Source organism: Orbicella faveolata, unplaced genomic scaffold (genome assembly GCF_042242905.1).
Source record: "Orbicella faveolata isolate gen_17 unplaced genomic scaffold, um_ofav_v1 contig_36, whole genome shotgun sequence".
Classification (NCBI taxonomy): domain Eukaryota; kingdom Metazoa; phylum Cnidaria; class Anthozoa; order Scleractinia; family Merulinidae; genus Orbicella; species Orbicella faveolata.
Window position 1 is genome coordinate 17151921 of NW_028301565.1, and position 17128 is coordinate 17169048.

At 36.5% G+C, this 17128-nt stretch overlaps 2 protein-coding genes across 2 annotated transcripts in view; one reads left to right on the top strand and one right to left on the bottom strand.

The window, feature by feature from the left end:
• Positions 1–17128, bottom strand: part of LOC110059432 (uncharacterized) — a 439844-nt gene that overhangs the window by 117899 nt on the left and 304817 nt on the right. The window lies entirely within an intron of this gene.
• On the top strand, positions 6638–7724 carry LOC110059460 (uncharacterized). Its single transcript, XM_089275588.1, has 2 exons — positions 6638–6800; positions 7235–7724. The coding sequence occupies exons 1-2, from the start codon at positions 6780–6782 to the stop codon at positions 7559–7561; spliced, it is 348 nt and encodes a 115-aa protein (XP_089131714.1). The 5' UTR covers positions 6638–6779; the 3' UTR covers positions 7562–7724.

A 17128-nucleotide genomic window follows, 5' to 3' on the forward strand; every position in this document is an offset into this window, starting at 1 on the left:
GAAAATTCCGTCTAAGCGTCTACGTCGTAAATTTCGTCTAACGTGTAAATTGCGTCTAAGACGTAGATTTCGTCTAAGTGGTAAATTTCCTCTAGGGGGTAAGTTTCGTCTAAGTCGTAAATTCTAAGGGGTAAATTTCGTCTGAGACGTAAAACGCGTTTAAGGGGTAAATTTCGTCTAAGAGGTAAATTTCGTCGAAGTCTTAAATTTCGTCGAAGGGGTAAATTTCGTCTGAAACGTAAAATGCGTCTAAGGGGTTAATTTCGTCTCAGAGGTAAATTTTGTCTATGTTGTAAATTTCGTCTAAGGTGTAAATTTCGTCTCAGACGTAAAATGAGTCTAAAGTCGACAATTCCGTCTAAGTCGCAAATTTCGTCTAAGTCGCAAATTTCGTCAAAGGTGTAAATTTCGTCTCAGACGTAAAATTTCGTCTGAGAGGTAAAATGCGTCTAAGGGGTAATTTTCGTCTAAGAGGTAAATTTCGTCTAAGTCGTAAATTTCGTCAAAGGTGTAAATTTCGTCTCAGACGTAAAATTTCGTCTGAGAGGTAAAATGCGTCTAAGGGGTAATTTTCGTCTAAGAGGTAAATTTCGTCTAAGTCGTAAATTTCGTCTAAGTCGTAAATTTCATCTAAGCGGTTAATTTCGTCTAAGTCGTAAATTTCGTCTAAGTCGAAAATTCCGTCTAAGCGTCTACATCGTAAATTTCGTCTAACGTGTAAATTGCGTCTAAGAAGTAGATTTTGTCTAAGTCGTAAATTTCGTTTAAGAGGTAAGTTTCGTCTAAGTCGTAAATTTCGTGTAAGGGGTAAATTTCGTCTAAGAGGTAAATTTTGTCTAAGTCGTTAATTTCGTCTAGAGAGTAAATTTCGTCTGAGACGTAAATTTCTTCTAATGGGTAAATTTCGTCTCAAACGAAAAATGCTTCTAAGGGTTAATTTCGTCTAAGGGGTAAATCTCGTCTAAGTCGTAAATTTCGTCTGCGGGGTAAATTGCGTCTAAGTCGTAAATTTAGTCTAACTCGTAAATTGCGTCTAAGTCGCAAAGCTATTGTAACATTTAACTTTTCTCTAAGTCGTAAATTTCGTCTAAGGGGTAAATTTCGTCCTACCGGTAAATTGCGGCTGAGACGTAGATTTCGTCTAAGTTGTAAATTCGTCTAAGACGTAAATTTCATCTACGGGGTAAATTTCGTCTAAGAGGTAAATTTCGTCTACGGGGTAAATTTCGTCTAACTCGTAAATTTCGTCTAAGTCGCAATTTTTGTCTAACATTTAACTTTTGTCTAAGTCATAAATTTTGTCTAAGCCGTAAATTTCGTCTCACTGGTAAATTGCGTCTAAGTAATAATTTCGTCTACGGGGTAAATTTCTTGTAACTCGTAAAATTTCGTCAAGGTCGCAAATTTTGTCTAAGAGGTAAATTTCGTGAAGGTCATAAATTTTGTCTAAGGAATAAATTTCGTCTATTAAAGATGGTAATTTCGTCTAAGTCGTAAATTTTGTCTAACTGGTAAATTTCGTCTTAGTCGCAACTTTGGTCTAACAGGTAAATTTCGTTTAAGTGGTAAACTTCGTCTAAGTCGTAAATTTCGTCTACGGGATAAATTTCATCTAAGTCGTCAATTTAGTCTAACTCGTAAATTTCGTCTAAGTCGCAAATTTTGTTTAACATTGAACTTTTGTCTAAGTCGTAAATCTCGTCTAAGTCGTAAATTTCGTCTAAGGGGTAAATTTGGTCTCACGAGTAAATTGCGTCTAAGACGTAGATTTCGTGTAAGTCGTAAATTTCGTCTAAAAGGCAAATTTCGTCTACGTCTTAAATTTCCTGTAAGTCGTAAATTTCGTCTAAGGGGTAATTTTCGTCTAAGAGGTAAATTTCGTCTAATTCGTAAATTTTGTCGATATCGTGTCGTTTCGGTAGGACTGCTCGGTTTGATTGCCGCTCGTACTGCAAGCACAGCCACCGTAGGCGTCAGCCAAATAACTTTTTGGCAGTTTTTTTCTATTTTTGAGTCGGGAGGTATAAGAAAACACTTAATGACTGGTCCCTCGGTCCCTCAGTAAAATTGCTGTTGAATGATCGTTTGTCTTGTCTCTGAAACCTGCGTTCTTTTCAATAGTCAGCACAGTTAGTCAGCGGTGTAAAAGGTTAATATACGAAGAGCTTGGTTCAAGTTGCATAAGTCTTATGCGAAAATGGCCACCTGCGCAAAACACTTCTTTCGATTATTGAAACAGCGTCATAAAATAAAACAGCACCATAAAATACTACAGTAAAAATAACTGGTTTTGCAGACTAACATACATGCTTAACTTTGTCTCTAATAAATATTGATTTTCAGTGCTGTTAATATTGGCCACTTTCCTAGCGCAATCGTTTTAAACTATATTATCGTAATCAGTAATTTTTTTATAGGGTTCGGGTATCATCGTTCTCATGGCAAACTACACTCTGGTTTTCATGTAACTGTCGGTTTCAAAGCTTTTTGTGGAAATGTCAAAACGGTGAAAAAAAATCGCACAGATAAAACACGGCAAGTGAGTGAGATAAACAAATTTACGTACATGTTCCCTACATCACTGATTATATCAGAGAGAGTTTATCAACCAATAATTATTGAGCCATGAAATTAGGAGCAACGTGAGTTTCGAAGCCGTAACGGAAGACTTAAACAGCTGTTCAATGCTGAAGCAAGTCGCGCCAGTCATCGCTGAATCATTTAAATCATTTTAAGACTGGAAATAACGTAACATGTGGTTAAAAAGGAACTAAAACCTACTTTCTTATTCCGGTATCACTACGCGCTGTGCTTCGGACAGTTTTCTTGTGTTAGTCAGGCTGAAAAGTTGTTTGGAAAGTGTTTTCTGGAATTAACTGTCTTTTACGTGTCTTTTTTTATAGCGTTGCGTTGGTCCCAAATTGAGTTCCTCATGCATGAAGTCAAAAAGAGACATTTTTGAGTTTGCATTGGAATTAACTAAGTTAATGATTAACATTTCCTGTTATGGTATTGTGCCTCGATTTAGCCTGACAATCTTTTTTGTTGCTGCTTGAACCTTAAAAATATGTTCCGTTTCCTAAATTAAAGTTCCCATTGTTACTTTAACTCAGGCCATAAGATTAGCTCTAGCCTTGATTTATACAGTTTGTAAAACAGGTCTTTCAGCCGACTGCTAAAAATAAACAAGTATCAAACCAGGAAGAGTTAAACATTAACTTTCGTTCATAATGCTAAGGAAAAATCACTTCGCTTATTATTCCATTGGTACATGCCTCAAAGAAACCTCAAAAGCTCTTATAACAAAAACATTAAGTTCTGCAGATATGCAATTTGGAGAGATATATCTATATAAAGTAATAAATACAAACTTAGATTCATTAGTATATGGAAAAATTGCTTTTTTAGCCTTAATTAAAAGAAAGCAGCATTTAATTTTCAATAAGCGGGGTTTATTCTTATCTTCAAATAAGAGGTGTAAACTTCTTTCTGCGCATTGAAAACCTGTTTTTAATTGTTGTTTGTCGCAGCTCTAGAACCCATGCTCTTTACACAAGTCCATGAGTCAGAGGTGTAATCTATAGCACATGTTGATGGGCTCGAATGGCATAATTATGCCTTGTGCAAAATAGCATCCACGCCAGCAAAACATCTCTCTCGATTACTGAAAAATATTTCATCACTCAAAAATATTTGAAAAGGACAACCAGAATGGAATTCATTATAGAAGGACACTTGTTTGCCTGCTACGCTGAAGAACAATGCATAGACACCTCAAAGGAACACAACCACGTCACCTCTGCATCGCTTCCAGATCTGTTCCGTTTCAAATCATACGTTTTGTTTTAGGCGGAACGCTAACATGACAATAGAATGAATGGAAACCTAAGCGAAATATTTTTACAATCATGGTATTTTTAATATTTTTAGCATATCAAGTGTATATAAAGGAGAAAGCAAACTATCCGTCAAGTTAAAAGCTGCAATTTCGTTTAAAAGATATCTGTTTACGGGACACATGAATTACAAAATGGTCAACAATCTAAAACTGGTAAGATGTTCCGTTTGATCGCGTTAATTTTTCAGACGTAAATACTGAGGTATGGGGGCAAATTTCACTCCTTTGCACCTTGCTACTATTGAAAAATAGTTCATAGAATATTGCAGTGTGATTTAGACGCTACTTAACTTAAACTGGCTACCACTGCGTGTTAGAAAAAAATCTTACCGAAATGTTTTTCCCCATTGATGTGCTTTAGGTCACCGATATTTTAACGCTCACTGGGTGGTTGGTACTATTGTCTTGTTCTATTGGATATGTTGGCGCCAGACCTCAAAGCCCTTGGCCATCTTCCGTCACCTGCACTACCATAACGGCAGAAATCGAAGCACAACAACAGTTCAATGTGACGTGCAACCCATGTACAGAAAGCGTCAGAACTGTCACTGTCTGTGGCATACCTTTCATTTATCATGTTTGCAAAAACACGCTGAAATGTGGACCGGCGACACCGTCCCAACTGGATTTTTCAAAGTGCGCGGGAAGGAATTTACGTTGCCTTTTCGCTTCCGGTTGTAAAAGTGTATAAGTGGATGACTTAAGTGAAGAATGTGAAGATAGTAAAATAACAACCGGTATTATTTATAACGACTGTGAAGCTGCCAATGACAGTTATTGGACACTAAAGTCCTTATAAACAAAGCCACCGATCGAATTGTCAAATTCAAACCTTGATAAAACTAGGCTTGATATTACACTTTCTAAGATAAAACAAATTCTTTTTTTTTTTTGCTGTATATCGTAACCAAACTCGTTGGATTAACCTAATCACAATGCTGCTACTTCCAGAGGCTTTCAATTCACACACACAAAAAACAAAATTCATGCACGCCTTGCGTGCCTATGTTTATCTCTTTGGTGTTAATCTATCGTAGTAAACTACTATTTTTTTAGGTTTTCTTCAATCACAGTTGATTTTATACGTGGCTAAAATAACTCAAAATGTCGTGACTGAGCTTCTTTAAGAACCGCGCTTGGGCGGGATTTTTCATTGACTTCACTGAAGTGCAGGATTTAGTGTCATGTTTTTAAAATCCAACTTGCAACGTGTGTCATCATAAACTGCAATGTAATTGTTCCGAAAACGTACCATTCTGTTTGTATTTGAAAAAAGGAAAAAGTGTGGAAGTGAAATCGCGCAGTAGTGCAATCAGTAACTTTCTCCAAAGTTCTTGGGTGTCATTATTCTAAAGGAAAACTTGACCTTGGATTTTACCTAACTGTTGTTTTAAACGTCTTATGAAAATGTCACAAATTTACGAAAAATTCTCACTGACGAAGACGGGAAATGAGAAAAATATGGCTATGTAGAAATGCTCTTGTTTTACATATCGTTTCAGACCGAATTGCTGAACAATGAAATTAAAAACAACGTGAGTTTCGAAGCCGTAACGGAATTTAACTGCTGATTGAACAGGTCACGCCACTTATCTTTGAATCATTGACACGGTATTCTTTTAAAGGCTGTAAATTACGTACATCCTGTTGAAAGACCTCTTTTCTTATCCGCTCTCAGTTAGTCAAGCTAAATTATTTTTTTTTCTCGTTGTTTGGAAAGTGACTTTTGTTTTAACTGTGTTAAATGTTGACTACGTTTTTATGTTAAATTTGTCCCGAATCAACTTCCCCATGCATGAAGACACAAAGGAAACATTTCCGTAGTGCATCATTGAATGAAGACCTTTAGTTGGTGATTAACCGTTCCTCGGTAGTACTAGTGATATTGAATCAGTAGAGTCCCAATTTAGCCTGGCCAGATTTTCTTCCACTGCATGAAACTTGGCATTATAGTTAGGATACGATGAAAAGCAATTTCATGTTCGGTTTCCTAAATTACAATTCCCATTGTTACTGCACGACATGAACTCAGATAAGACGTCATTAGTTTTGTCCATGCTTTAACTTAAAGTTGTTTGCAAAACAGGTTTCTCTTCCGACTGCTAAAAATAAGCAAGCATCACAACGGGAAGAGTGAATATTAACTTCTCATTGTAATGTAAATTCAAAAATTTCTCTGTTTATGATTTCCTAGGTAAGTGCCTTAAAACACCTCACGAGGTCATTATAATATACATAAATGCAGTCTTCCGACGGCTAAAAATAGGCAAGCATCGTTAATGGCAGTGTTAAATATTAACTTTTCCTGATAATGCAAAATGAAAAATTCCTCCTTTAATCCCACGCTCTTTTAACAAAGTCAGTCTATTGCACAGGTATTAGAATGGCTCTTGTTGCAGATGTGCTGTGCAGGAAACATCCACTTGTGCAAAGCACACCTTTGGAAATTACACGAGTGCAAAGCAACTCTTTCAATCACTAGAACCAAAATTCAGTTTTCCTTGGAATTCATCACGGAAGAACACTTGCAGTTCGCTTGCAGTACAGAACAATGCACAAACACCTCAAACGAAACCTTTCTTCAGCGCTTCAAGATTTGTTCCGTTTCGAAAATATATTTATCATGACAATAGATTCTTTTGTTTGCAAAAAAAAAACTATCTACCACTAAGTATGTTTAGAACTTGCACCAATAAGTATGAAACGAACTCTGACAATCTATAAGAGGAATATTTTTAGCAAATTTGCTAATCTTTCTATTTTTTAAAAGTATATCAAGGGTTTTATATTGAAGGTTGAATCCGAAGAAAGTAAACCATCGTCGACTGGAGAGAATTTCAATTCAACGATATCTGTCCAAAGGAACGCAAAGAACTTGAAAATGGTCAATGCTCTAAAGCTGGTAAGATATTTCATTTTGTCTTGTTTCACTGGACTACGTTTTGTCCCCTTCCTAAGAAATAATTTTGTCACCGAGTGTTTCTTACTTAAGTGCTTACCTGAGTCGTGTTTTAATCAATGAGGGTTTATTAGCCAGACGTTTGGCAGACTTTTGTAGGGCTGTTGTGTTCTTGAATCAAATTCGAGGACTGACTAGTGACCGAGGTAGGTGATACGTGTGTTACCATCATAAAGCAAAATCGTCATTGCGAACTTTAATGTTAACACACCAACTTAATGGCGAAAAAGCCCTCCAGCTTATAGCGTTCAAAATTAGTTAAAAGAACATTAGAGAGTGAGTCAGACGGTACTTAAACTGAACTAGGTACAATTACATGTCAGCCAATTTTAGCTAAAACTTTTACCCAATTTTGTTTCCTCGCTGATTTGCTTTAGGTCGCCGATATTTTTACGCTCACTGGGTGCTTGGTGTTATTGTTTGGTTCCATTGGATATGTTGGCGCCAGACCTCAAAGCCCTAAGCCATCTTCTGTCACCTGCAGTACCATAACGGCAGAAATCGAAGCACAACAACAGTTTAATGTGACATGCAAGCCATGTACAGAAAGCGTCAGAACTGTCACTGTCTGTGGCATACCCTTTGTTTATCATGTTTGCAAGAAAACGCCGAAATGTGAACCGGAGCCGTACGCATTCGATTTTTCAAAGTGCGCGGGAAAGAATTTACGCTGCCTTTTTGCTACCGGTTGTAAAAGTGTATAAGTAGATGAATTTTTAAATGAATGTGAAGATGGCAGAATGACAACTATTGTAAGAAGCCAATGACGGCACAAATGAAAAATATTTATTAGAAACTAGGTTAAACATGTAAATCTGCACCAGATTACCTAGCAAGAAATAAATAATATACTATTCTGTAAGTGTATTTTTTTTCTTGGTATTTTCCTTCTTCTAGCTTCCTATTAAATTTTTATTAATAATATGAAGGAAGGAACACGGGGGTCTTATTTTTTGACTTACGATTGCCCATACTCCATCAGATTAAGTTAGGATTCCACTGTCCAAGTGTTATAAGAATTTTAAGCTTCATTTTTATAACTGATTGGCAAAAAACAAGAGGGCGAACATATAAAGTATAGTATAATTCGCGATGATTATCAATTAACAACGATTGTAAGGCCGCCAGTGACAACAATGAAGTCTGTACTAGAGCAGGTGTCTACAAAATGTCTTATAAATTATATAACAGTCCAGCAGCGCTTTTACAGTGCTATACTGATACAACCATTAAATCTATCCTGATCCTTGTTTCTTCCTAATATAAAAGAATTCCCTCTGGATCTAAAACAAAGGACAAACTCATCTAGATCTCTTTTTGACTACGAAGTCAGTTAAAGTTTGGTTTGTGAATAAAATTGCTAATTCATCACAGAATCCTAATTATACCAGGGTGGCGCAGTTAATCGCCAATGTAGATTATATTCAAACGAGGTGAGGGATATACATATATATATGAGAAACATCTAACTGAAAAACCCGATGTTTTCTAATGAGAGACCTTTCCTATTTCTTATCAATTTCGTACGAGTTTGTGTTGTGTTATCACTTTCGCTTCATACTCGCATACCCAGGGACGGTTAGTCAGGATAGGTCACAATAAGCAGTAAACTTGATTGTTATAAGACGGTTACAAAATCCTTTGGAATTCTGATCTCTCATTGGGCTCAACATTCGCAATATTATCAATACATGGATCTTGATCATTTTTGAAATTTGTGCTCGTTACGTATTGATGTGTATACCCTAAATTTGTCTTGTCACCCGTAAAGAGTGTGGGAAGTCGATGACGATCGTTTGATTACGAAACATAAACTATATTTTTTCCTTGGTCCGGCAATGGCCTTAGTTTCCCTGTTTAATTTTGGCATTTGGACTGCTTTCTTTCAATTGCCGAGCTAGCAAACTGGTGACGTCACTTCCTCGTTCATGCTAAAAGAAAATAATCAGATCCACTTCCCGTTTCTTTGTCTAAAATTTTCCGTGCGCTAAGTTTGCATAAGAACTTTATCTATATATATGTTTTAGATCATTTCTTAATTTCAACTATATGTGGTTCCTTTTCTTCTAGTTAACTTGTTTTTGTAAATTATTTCTTATTCCTTGACGATAATTAGTTCTGATAATGACTAGGGATAAACTAGAAAAAAGAGAGGAAAAAAAAAAAACTCGAAGACAAATTAACGTCATATAGTTGACACCAAAATTAACTGCAATTAATGATCCTCTTTCGAGGCTTGGTCTGAGCTTCCACTAACGATACTACATTTAGGAAATAACACACTGGCTGTGGGCAAAATTTGGTTGGCAGGGAAGGACGACTGGGGAGTAGGGACCCAGGAAGGGGGCCCTCCTGGGGGAGTACAGATCGGGTGGTAACGGGGGTAGCCACCCTGGAATAAAAGTTCCAGACCTGCCTCCAGGGGTGAGGCCCATATCCCACAGTCCCGGGGGACTGAGGGAACCAGGAGGGGGAGCCCCTCCTGGGGGGAGTACAGATCAGGTGGTACCGGGGGTAGCCACCTTGGAATAGGTAATTTCTCCGGACCTGTCTCCAGTGGGCTAGAGCCTTACTGTGGGGTAAAGTGCAGCTAATGGGTGCACTTCCCTGCCACCGTCCTTTAATAACAAACAACAGAAAGTCACCAAAATACAGTCTCTGTTCATTGCATCCTGAATGGTAAGGTCTAAGGCTTGCTAGGAGACAGATAACCCTAGCCTATAGCCATTAATGGTATAATTATTATTATTATTATTATTATTATTATTATTTTATACTAAGCAAATGATATCATAAGTATATATGGATAAATGTTTTTCTAAAAGTAGCGGAATAGTAATGTTCAGTATCTATACACAACATTCTGAATTGTAGTGTCAAAGCTTGCCGCCATTTTTTTTTTTTTTTTTTTTGGGAAAGACAGATTATTAGCCTTATTCATGGTGAACATTTCTATAGATCTAAATGATTTTGTTTATTCGCTTGAAGATGGTCCTAAAGCGTAGTATCAGGGGTTCAGATGTGTAGAGCAAGGGTCCCAGTCATGGGAGGGTGGGAGGGTAAAAGAAAAATCAGTGGCGAAGGATCGGCACAGACGAGAAGACTGAATACAACGAGGAGCGTGTGCTTGACTAGAGGTCAGGGGCATGAGGTGGACATGTGAGAGCATTGACTGGAACCATTGATACACTGTCTTTTACAGATGTAGATAAAAGTGGCTTTACTTAGGAAATGAAAGGTTTGTTGTGATATCCCAAGGGGGTGATTGTTTTCAACTGGGAATCCCTGATGGACTTTGAGACCAGGAATTGGTGGCATGTTACCTATGTTACTGGGATTTACTTATGAGCATGACACGAGGTTCATAGTGTTACATGTCTCTGAAATAAAGTGTTACAATGCAGAATGTGTGTGCCTGACTTTGAGATATTGTCTCTCAGGTCTCATTAACATCAGTTTATGGATGCCATAAACTTAAACTTAAAACTAAAATTGTTTACTATAGACAGTAACAGTTGTGAGTCTTTCAGTGAACGAGTTACACTGCACAGGGTTTTATTTTGCTAAGATTTCGACCTATAAGGTGACGTTTCCCTGTGCTGTTGAACTATCTTGAGTTAAGTCTAGTTAACCAAAACGAACCAAACGTAGAGCTAACAACAGAGTACTGAAAGTGTCGCAAGGATACACACGGAAAAAGTTCTCACTGATGGAAACAGAGCAGAGTAGTAAGATATTGCCATAAAAAGATGTTCTTACTCTACTCTTCATATCAAATCAGAATTTTTTTCCACTGCAAAAGCAAATGCAATGACGTATTCCTTTTCATAAAATAGCTTAACACTGAATAAAATCCCCATTGTTACATGAAGTCAGGCTTTAAGACGTCATTAGATCTGCCCTTGTTCAAGTTATTTGTAAAACAGGTGTTTCTTCCGAATACTAAAGTTAGACAAGCATCGTAAAAGGAAGTGGTAAAAATTAGCTTTCCCTGAAAAGTTAATATTTAATTTTAATGCAAATTTAAAAAACCCTCTTTTTATTATTTCATGATTATTCCGAGCTCAGCCTTTAATTTTTAAAGATCTTCAAATGAAGGGTCTAGACTCCTAAAGGCACCATTAAATTTGCTTTTTAATTGTTGTTTGTCATGGGTCTGAAACGCACGCTCTTTTCATAATTCAGCGAGTTAGCGGTGTAATCTATTGCACAGCTAGTATGGCTCGAGTTGCATATATGCTGTGGAAAAAAATACACATGTGCAAAGCACACCAATGTAAACTAAGCAACCCTTTCGATTACAAACTCCAAAATTTAGTTAAAGGTTTCCCTTATCACAAGAAGATGACAACCAGATTAAAATTCACTATAGCAGGAAACTTGGTGTTCGCCTGCAGTAAAGAACAATGCACAAACACCTCAAGCGAAACCTATCTTCAGCGCTTCCAGATTTGTTCCGTTTCCAAAATATATTTATCATGACAATAGATTCTTTTGTTTGCAAACAAAAAAAACTATGTACCATTTAGTATGTTTACTTTGCACTAATTAGTATGACATGAACTCTGACTTATTGGGTCACGCCATTCAACGTTGAATTATTCAAAATACTTCACGGTTTTCTTTCAAAAGGTTATAAATTACGTATCACCTGGTTTATAAGGACTGAGACCTCTTTGTTTATTCCGATCTCACTTGGCGTTCTGTTCCTGATGTTTCTTTGTGTTAGTCAACGCTGTTTCGAGAGTGCCTTTTTGAATTAACTGTTAATTTTTTCATGCGGACTCATGCATGAAGTCATCAAGAAACACTCTTGAGTGCGCGTTGCAAATATATTAATTTAATGATAAACTCTTCCTGTATTAATACTGAATAATTGAGTTGATATTTAGCCTGGCAAAATTTGCTTCACTGCTTGAAACTTGGCATTTGAGGTGGGATACGATCAATGCATTAACATGTTCTGTTTCCTAAATTAGAATTCCCATTGTTACTTCGCGACATGAACTCAGATAAGACGTCATTAGTTCTGAACTTGCCTCAAGTTATTTGTAAAATGAACGTTACTTCCAACTGCTAAAAATAAACAAGGATCGTAAAAGGAAGTGTTAAAGATTAACTTTCCCTGATAACGGAAATAAACTGGAAAAATCCTTCCGTTTGTAATTTCATGGGTGAGTGCCTTAAGGAAACCTCTCGAGCTCAGTTGTTTTACTTCAAGATTCGGCTGATATTTTTGTCTTGAAAGGCAGGATCTAGATTTGTTTCAGCATCATTAAAATTGCTCTTTAAGTCTTGATTGCCCTGGCTCTGAAACCCATGCTCTTTTCATAAGTCAGTGAGTTAAGAGTGAAATATGTTGCACAGCTAGAATGCTCTTCTTGCATATGTGCTGTACAAAAACATCCACAAGTGCAAAGCACACCTGTGCAAAGCAACTCATTCCATTACTGAAAATATTATAATTCACTTGAAGGTTTCTCTCATCATGAGAAGATGACAGCCAGAATGGAATTCATCTTCAGCGCTTCCAGATTTGCTCCGTTTCGAAAATATGTTTTTCATAACAATAGATAATTTTGAGTGTAAAGGGAAAAAAACATGCACCACTTGCTTTGTTCAAACTTTGCACCAATTAGTATGAAACGAAATCTGACTGTCTAAGAGAAATATATTTAGCGTATCTGTAACTCTATTTATTTTTAAAGTATTTTCAGCATATCAACGGTATATAAAGGCTTAATCTGAGGAAAGCAAACTATCCGTCAAGTTTAAAACCAATTTCGATTCAAAGATATTTGTTCAAAAGAACGCAAAGAACTTCAAAATGGTCAATCCTCTAAAACTGGTAAGATGTTCCATTCTATATTGTTTCACTGGAATTCTAATAGTTGTTTTTAAGTTTGAGACTTCTTCTCTGAATAGACGTAGTATCTTTTGTCGCCTTTCTTAGACGTGATTTTGTCTCCGTAGGTTTAACTTACCTAATATATTGCTTTTTGTGGGTCAGGTTATAAATCAGTAAGGTTTGTTGCATAATGTTAGTCCTCCAAGTCCTACATGTAGGTTGAATAAGAACGACTACCATCAATCAATCAATGCAATAACAGTCAGTAGAGATCAACTAAGATCTTTGAGACACTGTCTAGGTATGATTTATCAATTCGATTCAATGAAGCGCCTCGTCGACTCTCCTTAGTCCGATATGGTGGACATTCAATGAGAGGCCCGTTTTTCTGGTCAAAACTTAACCCATGTGATAGGAACGAACGACACTGAACACTTTTTCAAAAAATATTGGACAAAGAGACCTTACTGTTTTAATCGAGGGCACGTGCACAAAGTGTGTTATATGCACCACTCGATGAATTTATACATACATGCATATAGTCGCAAATACCTTTATCATGATTGTAATGGATTAATAATTTTACGTTCTTAACTTAGAACAATTTTAACACGTGTGCAAAAATTTATATCTATTATTCATTTATCTGTTCATTTATTTTCTTTTTATTTGAGTGTCCACAATTAGTTATGTGAGCTAATACTCCGACATTTACTTAAAGTTCAGTAATTCGATAATTCATTCTTTTTCTCGGGACTGATATTCAAGGAAATGTACGGTACCTTCGATACTAACGTTGTTTTCTTGGATCAAATTCGAGGACGTGTGATTAAGGGGTGGGGAGATAAGATGTGTTACCTCAGATAAAGCAATATCGTCATTTGATTACAAGCTTTGGAAAACAAAGGGTCTGTAGATGACACACCAACTTAATGGCAAAAGGACCCTTTGCAATGTCCAGCTTATAGCGTTGAAAATTAGTTAAAAGAATATTACAGAGTGATTTAGATGGTACTTGAATTAAATTGGATACACTTGCATGTCAACCAAAAGTAGCTAAGATCTTACCCAGTTGTGTTTCCTCCCTGATTTGCCTTAGGTCACCGATATTTTAATGCTCACTGGTTGGTTGGCTCTATTGTTTGGTTCCATTGAATATGTTGGTGCAACCTCTGGTACAACCCATGGAATCGTCAACTGCAGTACCATAAAAATCAAGGAAGAAAAAGCTTTCAATATGACGTGCAGCCCGTGTACAGAAAGTGTTAAACCTGTTATTGTATGCGGCCAACCCTTTTTTTCTCACGTTTGCAGAAATTCGCCGAACTGTATGGCGACAGGGTCCAAAATGGATGTTTCAAAGTGCGCAGGAAAAAATTTAATCTGCCCTTTTATTACCGGTTGTCAGCTTAGGACAGTGTGAAGATTGTGGAATAACAAGCAACAATATTTATAATGATTATGAAGACGCCAATGACAGCAGTAATGAATACGAGTTATTGAAAACTAAGTTAAACATGTAAGTCTGCACCAGATCAACTAGAGAAAATAAATCATGTACATTTCATAACTTTGGTGTTTTCTTAGTATTTTTCTTTTTCAAGCTTTCTATTACATTTTTATATTACTCAGTAAATCTTAATCAATAGTAATAATAGTAATAATATCAATAATAATAATTATAATAACTTTATTTACTTATCAACGAGATCTAGCATAGCTGCTAATTGCGGACACCTAAAGCAAACTACAATTATCAGGACTATGTGCAAATTAAATTTTTAAACATTATAGTTATTCGTAAGATAAAAGTCTATTTATCAAAATAAAAATACAAAAGTGAATAAAATTACAAATAAAGTTAACTAAGAATGAAGAAATTAGTCAAGTTGAACACATATGACATTTGCATCCACTGATCGCTTCAATTAAAATGTTTAAACCCCTTTTCCTAATGTAATTTTTTAAATTCTTTAAACTGAAGGATTTGACATGATTGGGAAGTCTGGCCCAAAGTTTTGGACCCAAATACTACACTAAATGTTTTCCATAAGTCACTGTCTTGAATCTTGGGATCACAGAGTCTGCATTTCTCATATTAAAGTTGCTTTGTTGTCTTGAAAAAGATCGATTACACACTGTGGGCATAAGTTGTTCTTAACTTTAAAAATTAAAATTGTTATATCCTGGAGTCTTCGATTTAACAATCTGGACAATCTAGCAGGAGTCAGCAGTTTTTCATAACTTGAAGCTGTGTCACGGTAGGTAGCTCTATGTGCCTTTGTTGGATCCTCTCTGGTTTACCTGTATCACAGGCTTTGATGAAATGCCATACACCAGATCAGTAAGGTAAATGTGGTAGAACTGCTGACTTATAAAGCTGAAGTTTGACTTTCTCTGGAATGAGATTTCTTAAGCGCATTATGACACGGACAAGTCTCCCAGCCTAAACCGCAATTGGTTTAACAAGTTTTGTACCGGTTCAATAGTTCAAAAGGTCTTGTCGAGGCACTGAACAGGTACGAGAAGCAAGAAGAAGAAAAAAAAAGTTCTGTAGGTTAAATTATTAAACGTAAAAAGCTTGAAATTTAACCGTTAGCCGTAAAAGCCACTATCCCATTGAGGCCCTCGAACAATTGTTACCTATACCAAAGCCACGCTCTGGCCTTCCAGTATAATCAACAATAGATCGTTTTCACGTGACGTCATCACTTTCTAAAATCCAAAACTAAAGAACCACCAAAGTTTTTATCCTCGTCAGGCATAAGAGGCGGTATATTTATATCTGTTTACAATTTTACAGCTCAACAACGTGCTTCGTTTGGAATCCAGAGCATTTTGAATTTCGGGGTTATGGAGGAGCGTGACATAAGGCTACGATCGAGTTCGTCGAAAAATATATACTTATCTCATGATCTTGAGCTTTTTTAGAAGTTCGAGCATTAGGAAAAGTGCTTATGTAAATGCTTGTTTGATCAGTACTGATAATCAGTCGCCTAGATAGCCAAAGAAAGTTCCAGATATTTACTCTATTTTCCGGCCGCCATATTGGTGTACCACGGAGGTACACCAACGTGGCGTTTTCATACTGGGCTCTGTAAATATCTGCGAAACATTTCGACGAATATCTGAAGTTTGGGGAAACGTACAGGCCTAAAACTTGGAGAAGTGTCTTATTTAGTTATCTTCTATAACATCATAATTTCATAGCTTTTTCCAAAGGATGGTTTTCGATTTTTTTTTTTTTTTTATTGCGTGACAGTGAAAACGATCTATTGTTATACCTCCCAACTCAAATACGTTATCCGATTGGAGGAGAAGGTGTCACATGCCATTGGTCAAAACTCAATAACTCCCTAGGGAAACAACAACTTGAACTTTTGACTCGCACGTGATCAGGTCGTGCACCTTGAAACGGCGGCAAATTTGTGTGCAGTCGGCCTAATGTCAAAAGCCTTTGAAGTCGGGCAACGTTTCTCACTAGAGAAGGCATTCAGTATAAGGGATTTATAATTCGGTAAAAACATGTCAGATTAAAAAAGGGAAAATTTGAACATTTTGTGTCTTCAAGCTTTTAATTTGGCTCCAAAAATGGGTCGCTCGCGATCGGCAACTCGCTCTTCGATCAATGTCGCCACTCGCCAAGTAGGAAAAAGTTGTGTCATTTACAACAAAATATGCTGCTCCTCGTCAATTCAAACCCAGAATTCAAGAGTTAAGTATTATGAGAAGCAAAAGAACGCGACTTAAGCGTTGTATTTTTGTTAGCTGCGATGAAAAACACTGTTTAAAAGGGTAAATTTCGTCTCAATCGTAAATTTTGTGTAAGTCGTAAATTTCGTTTAAGGGGTAAATTTCGTCTAACTATAAAGCATTGCGATAAGACAGAAGTTAAAACTATAACGGTTAAAAACTCTAACAGCTGTAAAAAACTCTAAAAAGCGACGACGTTTCGACGTTTACTCAAAGTCATTTTCAAGTCTTGAAGACTTGAAAATGACGTTGAGTAAACGTGAATTTCGTCTAAGTCGTAAATTACGTCTAAGACGTAAATTTCATCTCAGGGGTAAATTGCGTCTAAAACGTAGATTTCGTTTAAATTGTAAATTTCGTCTAGGTCGTAGATTTCGTCTAAGTAGTCAATTTCGTCTAAATCCTAAATTGCGTCTACGGGGTATATTTCGTATTACCGGTAAATTTCGTCTAAGGGGTACTTTCGTCTAAATCGTAAATTTTGTTTAAGTCGTAAATTTCGTGAAACTCGTAAATTTCGTCTAAGGGGTAAATTTCGTCTAAGGCGTAAATTTGGTCTAAATCGTAAATTTCGTCTAAGGGGTAAATTTCGTTTAAGAGGTAAATTTTGCATAAGTCGTAAATTTCGTCTAAGTCGTAAATTTCGTCTACCACGTAATTTTCGTGTAAC